At 40.0% G+C, this 17,725-nt stretch overlaps 1 protein-coding gene across 2 annotated transcripts in view; it reads left to right on the forward strand.

Moving 5' to 3' along the window:
* The first annotated feature begins 111 nt into the window (after window positions 1-111).
* OXSR1 (oxidative stress responsive kinase 1) overlaps window positions 112-17,725 on the forward strand; it is a 99,563-nt gene continuing 81,949 nt past the window's right edge. For both annotated transcript variants that reach the window (XM_059939211.1, XM_059939212.1), the window contains exons 1-2: window positions 112-477; window positions 11,709-11,821. In XM_059939211.1, coding sequence (XP_059795194.1) covers window positions 408-477; window positions 11,709-11,821 — 183 coding nt within the window. In that variant the 5' untranslated portion in view covers window positions 112-407. The remainder of the gene's footprint in view (window positions 478-11,708; window positions 11,822-17,725) is intronic.

Below are 17,725 nucleotides of genomic sequence, written 5' to 3' on the forward strand. Positions count from 1 at the left end.
GGGCCGAGGCGGGGCGTGCCCGGCGCGGTGACGTCATCGCGCTGCGTGTCGGCAGGTGGAGGGAGAAGGGAAAGTTTGGCCCGTGCGTGGGGCTGGGGTGGAGGGCGGGACGGAGGGGCTGGGCCGAGGCGAAGCTCCTGTAGCTGCTGCCACGGAGGCCGAGGCCGGGACCTGGGCCGGGCTGGGGAGTGCCGGCCGCGGAGGAGCAGGAGGCGAGGTCCGCGGGTGCTTCGAGCCCCCCACTGCTCTGCCGCGCGGCCACCCGGCGCCAGGCGCCGTCGACCCGTGGCTGTTCCAGAGGCGGTTGGTGGGGGCGCGGCGGCAGCGGTTGGGGGTGGGGAGAGGCGCGGCGAGGAGAAGAGGGAGGTCAGCGAGTTTGAGGGAGGGCCGAGTGCCGTGCAGCCGTCATGTCCGAGGACTCCAGCGCCCTTCCTTGGTCCATCAACAGGGACGATTACGAGCTGCAGGAGGTGATAGGTGAGAGCTGGCGCCGCGGAGGGGGGAGGCGCCGCGCTGGATGGCGGGTGACACGCGGGAACGAGGGGACCCGCGGGAGCTCGGAGAGCGCAGGACTCCCAGATATTCGTGGGCGCTCGAGTGGCCCGGGGGTTGGTAGGGAGCGTGGGTGAGGCTCCGGGTTTGTGCAGCGCGTGCAAGGCATGGAGGGGATTTTGAGTGGCGCGCCTGTGCGGCGCGGTGGGGTGGGGTTTGAAAGGCTCACCAGAGATTTGTGTAGTGACAGATGTTTGAACCTGAGCGACAGATGTGTCTGAGAGAGAACGAAAAGTGCAGGTGTGGGACAGGCCTTTACGAGGCGGTGCGAGAAATGGGGTATTGCAGTTGGGGGCACGGCCACCTATTCGGGGGGTGATGGGTTAGGGTGCTTTTGTTCACTCCCGCATCCGTGCGAGAAAGCACACGAAGTGCCAGGCGTTGCTGGGGTGGAGCTGGGGATTCTCTCCAGATGAAGCTGCAGGTACCGCAGTGAGCGACGTAGACACAACTTACGACTGCTTGGAATTGACTTTCTAGTCAGGGAGGTAGACAGTAAATAAGTAGGTAAATAAAAAGAATTATAGGCTTTGGCAAGTGCTAGGAAGGAAAGAAACAAGATGTTCTGATAGAGGATAACGTGGAGACCTAGTTGGGGCGATTTCAAGGAAGATGCTTTTTCTGAGACATTTACATATAAGTTGAGCACTGAAGGATGAGAGAGTCCTAAGAGCCTAGGGAAATTTTTTTCCCTACTGAGGGATGAGGAAATGCAGAGGCTCCTGAGGAGGGAAAGAGCTTGGTGTGTTTTAGGACCTGAAAGAAGACTGGTAAGGTTAGAAAGGTAAGGGAGAAGCCAGATTTTAGGGATCTTCTCAGCCAAAGTAAGGATTTTGGAATTTTATTTTAAGTGTTATGGGAGGGCTTCAAGCAGAGACATGATACAATCCGATGGACCTGGCTATTGTGCGTGGAATGGATTTGAAGGGGGTCTGGGAATACCAGTTGACAGAGACCAAAACTTGCACAAACATGGATTGTAATTCTCACAGAGGCACAGTGATTGGGGGAGGGTGGGGACTGGGGATGAGGGGAGTATTTGTTAGACAACAATAATCTAGTGATTTTAGAAATCAAAAGGGGGTGGGTTTAGCTAAACAGAAGCTCAATCCAACAGACACGAGCAGACCCTTGTGTGCTGGAGGAAGGAGATTGTCTGCTTTGCTAGATCAGCATCCAGTCTTAAATTAGTTTTATAACAAAGAGTGGCTGAAAACTCCTTAGCTATCTTGGGTGGGGCGGGGGTATAGTGTTTATTGCACCGTGTAGGTGTTTAGAGAAACTTTGTCACATTTCTTTTTTTCACTTTACTTCCTGTTTCAAAACAAATCTGGGCTAAGTTTTATCTGAAACACATAACATCTTTTTCCTTAAGCCACTTCATGGATCTGATCTTTACTACATGCTGGGTCTTTGATGTGTACTGGTTGGTTCTAAAGACAGCTAGCTAGGTCTCTGTCTTGATTGATTGCTTCTGAGTCCCTCAATCAGAGTTTCATATTGAAAAAAGGGATTAAGTGGGAGATTCCAAAATGATGTCTAAAAAGTAAGGAAAGGGGGTCCTTGTCATTTTAGAAAAGGAATTTTGATTTTCTTTCTGGTAAGTTGTACATCTTTCTAGGGTGAAGAGGAGGGTTGTAGTTGTTCCTAATGCCCTTGCTATTAAGATGGCACAAGGCTCTAGAGCTTTAGAAATTTGTTAATTTGGTGTCCTCAGACCAGTAAGGTGTCTGTGAGTGAGCAAAAGAGAGGCTCAGGCCTCTGGGGTAGGGTTAGTCTTCATCTTACTCTCAAAGTGGTCCGTGGATAAAAAGTTAACTCCAATGTGATTTGACCACCTTATTTTTAAAAACAGTTTTACTCTGAGGTATAATTTCACCCATTTTTTAGTATAAAATTCACCCATTTTTAAATATAAAATTAAATGATTTTTGGTAAATTTATTGTGTCGTGCACCAATTAGCATAATACAGTTTTAGAATATGTTCATCACCCCAGTGAGATCCCTTGTGCCTGTTTACAGTTAATCCCTGTTCCTACCCCCAGTTTCAGGCAACTGCAAATCTACTTTCTGTCTCCATAGATTTGCCTTTTCTGGACATTTCATATAAATGGGATCGTGTAATATGCAGTCTTTTTTGTTTGGCTTCATTCATGTAGCATAATATTTTTTCATTTTTAAAAGCAATTTATATACCATAAAATCCACCTGTTTTAAGTGTACAGTACTATAGTTTTTTAGTAAATTTACAGAGTTGTTCAGTCATCACCACAATCCAATTTTAGAACATTTCCATCATTCCAGAAAGATGCCTCATGTATATTTGCAGTCACTCCCTGTTCCCACCCCCTGCCGAAGGCAACCACAGATCTACTTTCTGTCTCTATAGATTTGTCTTTTCTGGACATTTCATATAAATATGATCATATAATATGTGATCTTTGGTGTTTGGTTTCTTTTACTTTGTGTAATGTTTTTTGAGGTTCATCCATGCTGTAGCCTGTATTAGTACATTATTCCTTTTTATTGGACACCACTTGATGGACATTGGGTTTCTTCTGCTTTTTGCCTATTTGGAATAATGTTGCTATGAGCATTTACATCAAATCTTCATGTGACCATGTTTCATTTTTCTTGAGTGGAATTGCTGGGTCATATGGTAGATTTATGTTTAACTTTTTAAGAAATGGACAAACTTTTTCAAAGTGACTGTACCATTTTACATTCCCATCAGCCATATATGAGGTTCCCTATTTCTTTACATTTTTGCCAGCGTTTGTTGTCTGTCTTTTTGATTATAGCCATCCTAGTGGATGTGAAGTGGTATTTGATCATGGTTTTGTTTTGCATTTCTGTAATAACTAATAATGGACAGTATCTTTTCATGTGCTTATTTATTAGCTTTTCATATCTATTCTTTGGTAAAATGTCTATTCAAATCTTTTTCCCATTTGGGTTGCCCGTTGGGTTGTTTTCTTCTCACTGAGTTATAGAGATGTGTGTGAGGGTGTGCATTCTGGATATGAGTCCTTCACCTGATACATGATTTCAAATATTTACTCTCAGTCTTTTTTTGGGGGGCGGGGGGGGGGCGTGCCACGCCTTGCGGGATCTTAGTTCCCCGACCAGGGATCTAACCCGCATCCCTTGTAGTGGAAGCGCGGAGTCTTAACCACTGGACCACCAGGGAAGTCCTGAGAAATCTTTAGTAGCCCAACATCACAAAGATTTTTTTCCTATGTTTTCTTCTGTTATAGTTTAGCTCTTAAATTTAGTCCTCTGATATATTTTGAGTTAAGTTTTTTGTAAGGCGTGAGGTAAGGTGAACCATCTTGTTTTACAGATGAAGACACTGAGACATAGGAAGGTAAAATGACCTGTCTAAAGTCAGAGCTAGTTATGGGCAGAGCCAGTACTGGCGTCCAACTGTTGCCTGATCCAGGATCCTTATTTCTGCATCTGCATTTGATTGGTTTTTGGAAGTAACTGGAAGATGGTGGTCATAATCTCACCTTTTAAAGGAAATATCCTTACAATGAAAAAAAACTGATTGGAGCAGATATTTTGTAGATAACCCTTTTAGATATAGTTAGATTTAGTCTCTTTTGTGTATCCTATTTTGTCATTTTTTTTAATGTTCTCTCTCTCATTAATAAGTTCCTGAAAGTTCCTAATGTACTTCCACTCCACTCCTTACACACTCTCTCTCTCACCCCGTCTTCCCAAGAGGGAGGAAAAAAAGTTTTTCCTTGAACTCTACAGCCTAGTACAAGTAGCAAGGCTCAATAAAGCAGTGCATGCTTATTCTAACTTTGCTTCCATGCCAAAATGTTTCGAATACAGTATTTTGTAATAAGCTGTAAGTAGTTTTCAAAATGAATCTTTGTAATTTCTTCAGATTATACTCATTTTTTTTCAGGAGACAAATGATTGAAGTCTTGGCAAAAAAGGCTTGGGGGAATCTTTTTGAATTTTCTCTTTCCAAAGGATTGTATTTTAAGGAAATGGTATAATGCTGTCTCCTTTCTCGTCAAAGCACATACAGTTATTTGAACTATATTTTTTTTTCACGTGTGCTACTTAGGACTATATTTGGGGTTAGTTTCTCGCATGGTTTTATTCTCTCTTTTTCTGGCAAAATCCTATAGAGAAAAGAAAATTCCGTTCCTAGAACATAATAAAAGCATACAAGTTGGGAATTCAAAGGACTTCCTTTTAAAGAATTGTATCATCTTAAGCATGCTTTGGCAAAGCTTTGAACTTTAAGTATGATTACTTGTAAAAAGATGTAGTATTGGTCTCACTATTAATCATTTATCTTTTCAGTGTTTTTGAGCTCCTTCCTAACCCCTACTATTGCATTAGCATTTCTGACCAGGCGTTGTACTGTATTTGACGTGTGTTGAAGCAACTGTAATAGTATGGGCTTTGGGGTTAGGCTGACCTGGATTCAAATCCTGGCGTTAGCTCTTACTACCTATCTGATCTGGGGCAATTTATATAACTAGTTTTAGTGTCAGTTTTTTGTCTGTAAAATGGGAATAATGATACCTATGTCCTTGGGGCTGTTGTGCAGATTAAGTGTAATTGTTTGCAGGAAGCTTTTAGCTCATATTCATTACTCCATACAATCTCTTTGTTATCTCTTTCTTTTTTTCTTCTTTTTCTGTTTCCTAATTTTTGGTACTGCCATAAAATGTGAAAATACTACATGATTTGAAATCTTGTAACACTTGTAATCTTGTAATATTTTGAATCTGTTGTAATGTTTATTGGAACATCACTGCATCTTTTTTTTTTTTTTTTTTCTCACTTCCAGATCTTATTCAGGTTTAGATGGATTTAAGGATTTATGCTGGACATGGTAGTATAGCTGTGTAAGGCCCTGCCACCTGTTGTATTGCCCACGATATAATATAGTGGCATAGTGGGAAACCAGTCTGTCAAGGGCTGTGCCATGTGGCTTTTGTTATCATGCATTTTGGTTTTTGTTTGTTTGTTTTGTTTTTTGTTTTAAGTTTTATTTATTTTTTGGCTGTGTTCGGTCTTCATTGCTGCATGCGGGTTTTCTCTAGTTGTGGCAAGCGGGGGCTACTCTTCTTTGCAGTGCGTGGGCTTCTCATTGCAGTGGCTTCTCTTGTTGAGGAGCACGGGCTGTAGGTGCACAGGCCCAGTAGTTGTGGCTCGCAGGCTCTAGGGCACAGGCTCAGTAGTTGTGGCGCATGGGCTTAGTTGCTCTGCGGCATGTGGGATCTTCCTGGACCAGGGATCGAACCCATGTCCCCTGCATTGGCAGGCGGATTCTTAACCACTGTGCCACCAGGGAAGTCCTGTGTTATTATGCTTTTTTAAAAGTCTCAATAAATATTTACTGTTTACCTCAGCCTAGGTTTAGAAAATTGTTCTTTAAGATCCGTTTTTCGTAAGGTGTGATTCACCTACCTTTGATACTGTGGTGAAGGCAGCCTACTAGCTTTATTCTCTACTTTCCCTCCCCTTTTAAATTTTCATTAGTTGTTCACTAGCTACACATTTGATGTCTAAAGTATTGGTTTCCAAATACAGATTCCAGGATCCCACCTCTAGCTCCTCCATAAATGTGAAAGCCGTTATGTTCTACTGATAGAGTGATGCTTAATGGTTAGTGTATTTTCTCTCCCTGATGGGAAGACTTAGCTTTGATAACATTTTCAATAAGGCCAGCATTGGGCCAACAGCCTCATAGGGTTGTATCAAATAGGGATTGCATTTGGCTGCATGTAATGGAAAACAAATAATAGTGGCTTAATAAAATACTTTTTTGCTCCCTTTATATGACACGGAAACTGGAGTGGCAGCCTAGGTGCCATTAGGCACCCAGGCTCCTAGTTTTTCACTCCACTCCATTTAGCACGTGACTTGCGTTCTCATAGTTGCAAGATAGTTGTTCCACCCCTAGACTTGTGCTTGTGTTCCAGGCCAGAAGAATATGGTTAAAAGACAAAGTCACATGACAACTCAATTGGCTCCCTTTCAAAGGGCTTTCTTTCCTGGAAGCCTTACTCAGTGATACAATTCTATTTTATTGGACAGAACTGTGTCATTTGGCCATTTGCAAATGAAATGAAGCTTTTTATCCAAGCATGTTATTACTTAAAGCAAAATAGGTAAAAGTTCTCTTATTAAAGAAGGGAAAATTGTACGTTGGCTAGGCAACTAAAAATGTTGGCCTCGGGTTTTTTAATTTTAATTAAAATAGTTAAATAAGACACTGCAAGTAAATAATTTAACCTGACACATAGTAATCAGTTAATGTTAGCTTTAAAGAGTCAGTTGCCTACCAATTAAGAGTATGGTGTTGAAATGTCATGTAGTTCTGGTTTCTAGACCCTGCTCTGCATCTTACTAATTTATGACCTAAGTCTTACCTTTGCTTGCATTGCTTTGTAAGATCAATAATACCTAACTCATGGGACTATTGTGAGAATTAGATGAAAAAAAAGAAGTGCAAGCAAAGAGAGTGCTCAGCATAGTACTTGGCGCACAGAGTAAGTGCTCAATAAATGGTAACGCTCATGATAGTAATAATGAGGTAATGCCCATGAAGACTGGGCTATTTTTGTGTTTGTTCTGCCCCAAATGAGCAAAATTTTTTTTTCTTGAAAATATATGCCACTACTTGATTCATTAATCTATTCAACAAATATTTACTGACCTCCTCTTGTGTGTCAGGCACTATTTGGATGCTAGAGATACAGCAGCAAAGCAGACAGACAGAAATCCCTTGTGGTGGTGATGAAGGACAAATATAAAGTAGGGAAAGGGGTTGTGAACTGCTAGGGATAGAGGTGAGTTTTAAAGAGGTCAAGGAAAGCCTCACTGAGAAGGTGACATTTGAGGAAAGACCTGAAGGAGGTGGAGAAGTGAACATTGTGGTCATCTGTAGGCAGTTTGGTCTAAGCAGAGGGAACATCAGGAGCAGAGGTCCTGAAGAAGGAGCACACTGATATGACTAAGGAGTAATGAGGTAAGGGTGGCTGGAGCAGAGTGATTCGGAGGTTGAAGAGGCAGACCGGTTGCGGAGATCAGGAGAGTAAGGTGGTAGGCAGGGATGGATGGTCCTGGCCATCAGATGGTATGAAGCGTGGTAAGTCATCGTGGTACTTGGCTTTTGCTTTGCATAAGATTTTATGTTGTAAAAGGATAACCTGGGCTGCTATGTGGAGAATAGTTTTGTAAGGGTATGAGGGTAGGAGAGGTTATCCAGGAGAGAGAGGTAGTAGTGGAGGTGGTGAGAAGCAGTCAGATGCTGGTGTAGCATATTTTGAAGTTAGAGATATGCCATTGGATTGGACGTGAGAAGTATCCAAGATATTTGGCAGGAGCATCCAGAAGGATGGGGTTAATATCCGTTGAGATAGAGATCACCAGAGTGAACAGGAGAGAGAGATGATTCATTGCAAAACCATCAGGCTGCTTGAATAATTACTCAGAGCATATGGCAGTGTCTTTATTTTCATCTTTGTATGGAGAGAGAGCGTGATTTTTATGATAATGACTGTTCTTACAGCTGTTTCTGTAAAGGAGCTTTAATTTTCAGTATGACTCTGACAAGAGGGCTTATTTAGAAAAAGGTTTACGAAATTGTAAAGTCCTGTATTTTCCATGGTTCAGGTGACAGTGCCTTAGTCATCTTTCAGAATGAAGTCTGGACTAGCTCTTTAGTCGGTGTTAAAGCCTTACTAAAAAATACTTAAAATCTTTAGAATATGTATCTGTAATAGTGACGGTTGGTCAGAATTTTGGGGGAAAATATCTTCAGTTGATTTGGTTCATTTGATTTATTTTTTCCTCACAGGTAGGAATAAAATCCATATTTTTGCATACTCTTTTAAATTTCAGGATCTAGTAAAGTGGAGAGAGACTGTGAAATTTTTTTTAGTCCCCCTCATGCCTTTGGGCAGCTCCTTTTCTGTCTCAAGAGTTAACATTACCCAGTTTGAAGGATTTCAGGAGAAAGCTCAGTCATGGTTTTGCACTTTAATCCATTCTGGTGTGTAATGTACACTAACACAGCAGTTAAAGAACCAGCTAGGAGAGGACAGAAGAGTGGAAGAGGGGACCTGGGGGATGGTGCATGGAGGATGCAAAACATGTAAAATAGTGAACTTCTGTTTTATTGGATTTATACCTAAATGTTTCATTTTGGGGGAGCAATTGTAAATGATATTGTGTTTTAAGATTTTGGTTTCCACTTGATTGTTGTTAGTATATAGAAATGCAGTTGGTTTTTGTGTGTTGATCTTTTATCTTGCAACCTTGCTAAACTCTTTTATTAGTTTTAGAAGCTTTTGTTATGTAGACGGTCATGACATCTACAAACAGGGACAGTTTTATTTCTTCTTTTCCAATCTGGATGCCTTTTATTTCTTTTTCTTGCTTTATTGTGTTGTCTAGGACTTCCAGTGCTATGTTGAATAAAAGTGATAAGAATGAACATCTTTGCCTTTTTCCCAATCTTAGAGGGAAGGCAGTCTTTCACCAGTATGATGTTAGCTGTAGATTTTTTTTGTAGATGTTCTTTATGAGGTTGAGGAAGTTCCCCTCTATTCCTAGTTTGCTGAGAGCTTTTTTATCATGAATGGTGTTGAATTTTTATAGAGTGTTTTTGTGTCAGTGGTATGCTCATATGATTTTTCTTCTTTAGCCTGTTGATACAGTGTATTACATTGATTTTTTTTTTTTAATTGTACTAGCCTTGCATACCTGGAATACATACTACCTGGTTGTGGTGTATTATCTATTGCTGGGTTCAATTGGCTAACATTTTGTTAAGGATTTTGCAGATAAGTGCATGAGAGGTATTGGTCTGTAGTTTTTTTGTTTTTTTTTTTCTTGCGATGTCTTTGTTTTGTTTTGGTGTTGGTATTACTGGCTTCATGAAATGAGTTGGAAAGTGCTCCTGCTTCTTCCTTTTTTTCTAAATTGTTGAACTATGAGCTAAAGTTGTTTGTAGTATGTAGTATTCCCTTTTTTAAAAAAGATCAAGATATGTCACATAACAAAACTAACCATTTTTTTTAACATCTTTATTGGAGTATAATTGCTTTACAATGTGTTAAAAACTAACCATTTCTTAAGTGTACAGTTCAGTGGTTTTTTAGTATATTCACAGTGTTTTGCATCCGTCATCATTGTCTAATTCCAGAGCATTTTCCTCACCCCAGAAAGAAATTGTACCCATTAAGCAGTAACCTCCCATTCTATTCTTCTCCCAGTCCCTGGTAACTACTCATCTGTTTTCTGTGTCTATGGATTTGCCTGTTCTATGGACATTTCATATATATGCAGTCATACAATATGTGGTCTTTTGTGATTGGTTTACTTCGCATAGTATGTTTTCAGGGTTCCTCCCTTGGCTCATGGCTCCATTATTCTGACCTCTGCTTTCATTGTCTCATCTTCTCTGACTCTGACCCTCCTTCCTCTCTTTTATAAAGACCCTTGTAATTAAATTGGGCCCACCCAGATAATCCAGGATCATCTTTCCATCCTTAATCTAATAACATGTGCCAAGTCCTTTTGCCATTTATGGTAACATTCACAGGTCTCAAGGATTAGGATGTGATCACCTTTGGGGGGTGGGTATTATTCTACCTACCACACAGATTTTAGAGCTTTTATTATTATTCCACTTCTCCCTGAAGCTCTGTTCTTTTTTTCAGTCTGTTTTCTCTCTGCTGTTTAGATTGAGTAAAATTGTTGATCTTATCCTCAAGTTCACTGAATTTATCCTGTTATCTCTATTTTTCTATTGAGCTTCTCCAGAAGGTTTTATATTTTGGAAATTATATGTTTTAGTTGTATAATTTCCAGTTGGTGCTTTTTTTTTTTTTAGTAACTTCTGTTTCCTTATTGAGGCTTTTCTATTTTTTTATTTTGTTTTAAGATAATTCTTAACTGTTTGTTGAAGCACTTTTATGATGGCTGCTTTAAAATTCTTGTCAGATAATTCCAACTAGTAATTCATTTTGGTGTTTGTATCAGTGTGATTGTCTTTTCTCATTCAAATGTGTTTTTCCTGGCTCTTGGTGTGACGATGTGATTTTCTTTTTTTAAATTGTGTGATGGACATTTAGGATATTGATGTTAGGAGACTCCTGATCCTATTTAAAATTTCTATTTTAGTAGGCAGTTACTCTACTTAGATTTAATGTGTAAGTCCTGGCCTACTTTTGTGAGCTATGTAATTCTTATGATAATTGAGTTTTCAGAGCTCTGGCAGTGCTGTTATCTTCTGCTTTATTCTTCTGGGCAGCAGGACTCCTATTTAATCTCTACAGGTGTTACCTGGGCTGACTGGTGGGTGTGGGTCTGGTTCCCCTCCCCGCACCCCCCCTCCACCGCCCTCCGCCCCCTCTGCTGCTGCTGTGGGCAGATTGGCTGGATGTTGCCCCAGGTGTGGGGCAGGGACCTAGTTGCCCCTTTGGTGAATCTGGCCTGCTGCGGTCTGGGTGTGGGGCGGAGACCCTGCTGATGCTGATGCTGTGGTGGGTTGGGTGGATTGTCCTGGATAGGGATTGGGAAATCTATCTTCTGGGCTGCTACTGAGCTTCCCCTTTCACAGTCCTTTGGCTAGAAAGGATTTTTCTCATTTTTCTGTTTGTCTATCCCTGTTGGTTCCAGGAAGCAGGCTGTTCTGGTGCCCACTCATGGATATGTGCGAGGTAAAGGAAAAACCCAGGGAGCTTACAGTAGTGCTTTTCCTCACACCCTGAGGGTCCTAGCCAGTCCATCTGCTGCTTTCCACCTTTCAGATTGTCTGTTTCTGATTGTCTTTATGATTGTTGAATTATTTCTAAGGTATTTAGTTGTATTTAGAGGAGAAGAGCAGGGAAATGTGAGCCTACACCATCATATTCTAGAACTTCTGGAACTCTAGAAACTTTTATTTGTGTGTGTGTGTGCACATGCTGATATTTATTGACAATTCTGTGAAATGGTCAAGGCTTTTGCTTTTATTGACACCCTACTTTTTAGAGTGTTTCTCTGCATTTGTTGTTGAGTGTAAGAATAAGTTAAGAATTATTCTCTTGTTTAAATTGTGTAGGAATTAAAAATGTCTTGTTTTTATCTACCCCTCTACATATTTACTCATTTATATATTTATCTTTAGGGAGTGGAGCAACGGCTGTGGTCCAAGCAGCATCTTGTGCCCCTAAAAAGGAGAAAGTGGCGATCAAACGGATAAACCTTGAGAAATGTCAAACTAGCATGGATGAACTCCTGGTATGCAGTTCTCATATTTCTTGTACATTCATGTTAGAGTGGGAAATAACTTGAAGTTTTTTGTTTTTTATTTTTTAAAAAGGTTTGTGATCTCTTCATTAATAAGTAATGCTTATTGTAAAATTTATAAAATCCAGGTAAGTAGAAAAAAATTATAGTCCTCTCATTCTAAGATTGACACTTGCTATATGTGCACATTTAAACATCTTTGTATTTTCATAATAATGTAACCATATACTTGTTCTTTTCAATTAAAAATTTATCATAGAATTCTTTCTATGTCTATAGATATGAATTAATATAGCTTTCAATATGTATGTAGTGTTCCGTTGAATACTTTATCTAACCTGTTCTCTAGTATTGGATGATTTTTGTTTCCTCTTTGTTGTTGTAAACAATGCTTGCTTACTTCTCACTTTCCTTAAAATAGTATCATGCAATTGTGATTTCTGGGTCAAATGAAATCTCCTTTACAAGGCTTTAGCCTTCTAGGAACATGGTACCAACCTGCATTCTGACCATTGTTGCAGGATGAGAGGTAGAGTGACCCCCCAGCAGCACTGGCTTCTCCAAGGGCCAGGGTCAGGGAGAAGAAAGGGTATCCCAAGGATCCACAGCTGCATGAGGTGTTCTGTGGCGTTAAAAGCTCACGACACAGGGATTGTTCTGTACTTTTATGCTCCATGACACCTAGAGTAGTTTTAAGTATATGGGAAGTGCTCAACAAGGGAAATGAAATAGTTTTTCCAAATCATTTAATTATTTAAATCCTCAGTTTCTTTGGCTTAAATTGGAAATAATATCTGCTTCTGCTTTGTGTACCTCATGAGGTTTTTCTTTTTCTTTTAATAAATTTATTTATTTATTTATTTATTTATGGCTGTGTTGGGTCTTCGTTGCTGCGCATGGGCTTTCTCTAGTTGCGGTGAGTGGGAGCTACTCTTAGTTGCAGTGCGTGGGCTTCTCATTGCAGTGGCTTCTCTTGTTGCGGAGCACGGGCTCTAGGCACATGGGCTGTAGAGTGCAGGCTCAGTAGTTGTGGCGCACGGGCTTAGTTGCTCTGTGGCGTGTGGGATATTCCCAGACCAGGGATCGAACCCGTGTCCCCTGCATTGGCAGGCGGATTCTTAACCACTGCGTCACCAGGGAAGTCCCTTATGAGGTTTTTCTTGAAGATTGAATGATATAGTACTTGAAAACCATAAACTGCCACACAAATATGAACTAATATTGTTGTATTGTTAAGTAATTTCTCTAAGATCATGTACAGCTGATAGTAGAAAGGACAGGAACTAAGACTGGTATGATCTGTCAGTCCTAGATTGGGTTTAATTTCTGGTGTAGTCTGTAGTGAGTATTTAGGAATAATTGGAATAAAGAAAAAGAGATAATAGAATTATATATTGAACTTTCAGCAGATGAGACAAATGTATTTCTTCAGGAGTTGGTAATGCATAAGCAGAAGCTGAAGAGTTGGGTTGCTGGAGTGATCTAGAGCCGTCTTTGGTGAGAGAACACACACTTGGAAGGAGATGCTAATTGAAACGCTATGTGGCGAACTTGGATTTACAGATGCCAGCAATACCTTAGAGCACCATTTGGGCATTTGAACTGCAGTGATCATAAAAGAAGTCTAAATTGTAAACTAATTCTTATTGTTAAAGAAAAACAATATTTAAAAAAAAATTTTTTTTCCACATCTTTATTGGAGTATAATTGCTTTACAGTGTTGTGTTTGTTTCTGCTGTACAACAAATTGAATCAGCTATACGTATACATACATCCCCATATCCCCTCCTTCTTTTTTTTTTTTTAATTCTTTACTCTTTTTTAAAAATAATTAATTAATTAATTAATTAATTTTTGGCTGTGTTGGGTCTTAGTTTCTGTGCGAGGGCTTTCTCTAGTTGCGGCAAGCGGGGGCCACTCTTCATCGCGGTGCGCGGGCCTCTCACTGTCGCGGCCTCTCTTGTTGCAGAGCACAGGCTCCAGACACACAGGCTCAGTAGTTGTGGCTCACGGGCCCAGTTGCTCCGCGGCATATGGGATCTTCCCAGACCAGGGCTCGAACCTGTGTCCCCTGCGTTGGCAGGCAGATTCTCAACCACTGCACCACCAGGGAAGCCCTCCCCTCCCTCTTGAGCATCCCTCCCAGCCTCCCTATCCCATCCCTTTAAGTCGTCACAGAGCATCGAGTTCATCTCCCTGTGCTATGCAGCATCTTCCCACTAGCCATCCATTTTACATTTGGTCGTGTATGTATGTCAGTGCTACTCTCTCACTTCATCCCAGCTTCCCCTTCCCCCCGTGTCCTCAAGTCCATTCTCTATGTCTGTGTCTTTACTCCTGCCCTGCCACTAGGTTCATTAGTACCGCTTTTTTAGATTCCATATATATGCGTTAGCATACGGTATTTGGAAAAACAATATTTTTAACCCATATATTAACACTGGAATTTGAAAAGCCCAATATGAATTCCTATCATTTGCCAGTTATTTTACATAATCTGAAAGGGTAGTGTAAAGATGAATGAAAGTCTTATTATTTATTGCTTTATGACTAAAGAAACTGAGGCTCAAAGTTTAAATAACTTGACTACTAAGCACGTATGACGATAATAACAAACATCTTTTCAGTACTAGGCACTAGTGTACTTTAACCTCATAAACATCTCTGAGATAGGTAGAAGGTCCACTTTATAGATGAGGGAAGTAAATCATGATAAGTAACAGAGTCTGGATTAAAAATCAGGTTTTTCTGACCCAAGTCTATTATTTTCTACTTCATGTAATACTAACTAAATGATTATAATCTTAGTTCAAAAGTAGAAAGAACATCTCTTCTCAAATATCATTTGACATTCTTGAAAGTAATATTTGTGTTATTACACTAGGGCCTTACTTTTAGAGGACTGCAAATTTGATATAGCTTAGTAAGAGGAAAAAGAAACTGGTTAGACCTCCGTAAAAATTGGCCACATATTTCATTAATCTTTACGTTGCAAACGCAGTATTTATATATTCAGCAAGTAAGTAAAGGTGGGGGAAAGTGATTTAAAGCAAGTTAAAAATAATTGGCTTTCTTGGTGGGTATGCAGGTAAGATTCCACTAACCCTGAAGAAATATCAGAAATATAAAGAATACCTGATTTATTTGTGGTGTTTTGTGGTGGTGTCAGGACTTGAGATCTGAGTGCCAAGGGCTCTGTATCAAAAAGATATGAAGCCCTTTCATTTATCTTAAAAAAACTATTAGCTCAACATACTAAACTTTTGATGTTGTGATTTTAAAATTTATTTTCAAAACTGTCTTTATTATAATGCAGAAAGGATGCCCTGGGTTCTCCAGAGAGTACTGATGTAAACCAATTACAGGTGTGTAGTGTGTGTGACAGTTATTAGTGAGGACGCAGTATATTGCTCCTTTCTCTTGTCAAAATGTTTTCTTGTCTGACAGCCTTTGCTAAGTGTGATCACAAAATCAGCTGTCAAATCTTACTACATTTATTTTCTCCAGAGATTTTACTCACAGACTTTTCTCTGAGAAAGGCAGCTATGTAATATATTGAAATTTTTCTCTCCTCTGGTAGATGCTAGGACTAGATTCATTGAACAAACATTTGAGGGGACCATTAAGAGGCTTAAAATGTCTTTTCTTCTGCCAAGAGGCTCACAATCTAGTTGAAGAGTTAAGGCTCTTGCCTGCTGTACAAGGCAGAGTGTGACAAATGCCTAGGAAAGGTATAAGTACTGTGTTGAAATAAGAGGAAGAAGGGAGCTCCCAGTTATGAAAGTGGAGGCCTTTGTGGAGGTGTTTGTGTCCTGGGCCACCTGGGCTGGGAAGACTTTGAAGAGGCAGAGATGGAGACCCTGCCGGGCAGGGGTTTAAGATCAGCAAAGAATAGCATATTATATATTAACATTATGAATATATATGATATTATATATTGATGTAACTGAAACAACATTTTTATAAAGCAATTCTTAATTATATTATGTGGAATGCACTCTGATTTTCTATCCTATTTTTGTTTGTCTTTTTTTTTGATTTTTTTTTTTTTTTTTTTAATAGCTACTTTATTATTTTATTTATTTATTTTTGTTTGTGTTTGGGTCTTCGGTTCGTGCGAGGGCTTTCTCTAGTTGCGGCAAGCGGGGGCCACTCTTCATCGCGGTGCGGGGACCGCTCTTCATTGCGGTGCGCGGGCCTTTTCACTATCGCGGCCCCTCCCGTTGCGGGGCACAGGCTCCAGACGCGCAGGCTCAGTAGTTGTGGCTCACGGGTCCAGCTGCTCCGTGGCATGTGGGATCTTCCCAGACCAGGGCTCGAACCCGTGTCCCCTGCATTAGCAGGCAGATTCTCAACCACTGCGCCACCAGGGAAGCCCTGTCTGTTTTTTTTTAATGTGATCCACTAAATTTATTTCATGATCCATATGAGTTGCATCCCATAGGTTGAAGAACACAAAGATATTGAGACTAAATTCAGGCAGTGACAGTGATAATGGAAAGGAAGACACAAATTCCCTAGACATTTTATAGATGGAAAAATTGTTAGTACTAGAATGAGCACTCCATGAGGGCAGGGACTGTTCACTCTGAATCAGTGAATGAATAAATTAACATTACTTGGGGACTGACTGAATAGTGTGAAGTGGAGGAAAACCACCTACGTTGGAGTAATCAGAAAACCAGGGAGTAAATAGTAGAAATCAAGATGAGTGAGTTTCAAGAAGGAATGAACAGTCATCACTAACACATGGCTTCAGGTGGAGAACTGAAAATTCCAGACAAAAGATCTGGTATTAACAGACAATAAAGGACTTTCAAGAAAGCATTTTCATGAGTAGGGGTGGAATCACTTATGAGTGTTGAGGAAGCTGCTGGGAAATTTGAGTCAGAATGAATATACCACTCTTGCAGAGCACTTAATATGTATATTTTTTCTTTTTGAAAGGAAAGGGAAAAGGATAACTCCAAGGGGAATTAAGAGGAATAGAAGAGAAGAAAAGGAATATTTAAGGCCCTTTTTATCTTTAAAATTTATGGCTCTCCTGATAACCTCCTTTTTTTTGTTGCAGTTGTTTTTTGTTTGTTTTTATTAATTTATTTTTTTAGTTCTAGTTGATTTACAGTGTTTCAGATGTACAGCAAAGTGATTGAGTTATACATACATACATATATATATATATGTATGTATATGTGTACTTTTTCAGATTCTTTTCCATTATGGGTTATTACAGGATATTGAATATAGGTCCCTGTGCTATACAGTAGGTCTTTATTGTTTATCTGTTTTATATATAGTAGTGTGTATCTGTTGATCTCAAATTCCCAATTTATCCCCCCTGCCATAGTCTCCTTTTAGAAAACCCTTTGTAGTACCCTTTTTTTCCAGGATTAAGCTCAAAACCTTTAGCTTAACATTTAAGACCTTGGACCATTTGACCCCAGCTCTTTGCATTGTCAGTCCCCTATGTGATTTCTGTCTGTTTCACCTCTCCTGTCCAGTTAGTCACCAAGTCCTATTGTTTATACCTATTTAGTATCATCTCTTGACTCTTCCCTTTCTTTTCATTCATATTACCACGTATTTTTTTTAAACTTTTTATTTTGTGATAGTCTTAACCTTACAGAAGAGCTGCTAAAGCAGTACAGAAAGTTCCCATATGCTGTTCACCCACCATCTCCTAAGAGTAACGTAACCATAGTACAGTTATCTAAACTGAGAAATTAGCTGTTTATCATTTTTCAGGCCATTATCATCTCACCCAGCTCATGGCAACAACCTTGAACAGAGTCTTTCCCTTTAGTCTTGCCTTCTCTCTTTTATTTTCTACATTACAGCCAGAGTGATTTTTATGAAAAAATAAATATAGTTAAACCTTTGATGCCTTTCCATTGC

This window comes from Balaenoptera ricei, chromosome 11, assembly GCF_028023285.1.
Source record: "Balaenoptera ricei isolate mBalRic1 chromosome 11, mBalRic1.hap2, whole genome shotgun sequence".
In the NCBI taxonomy this organism is placed as follows: domain Eukaryota; kingdom Metazoa; phylum Chordata; class Mammalia; order Artiodactyla; family Balaenopteridae; genus Balaenoptera; species Balaenoptera ricei.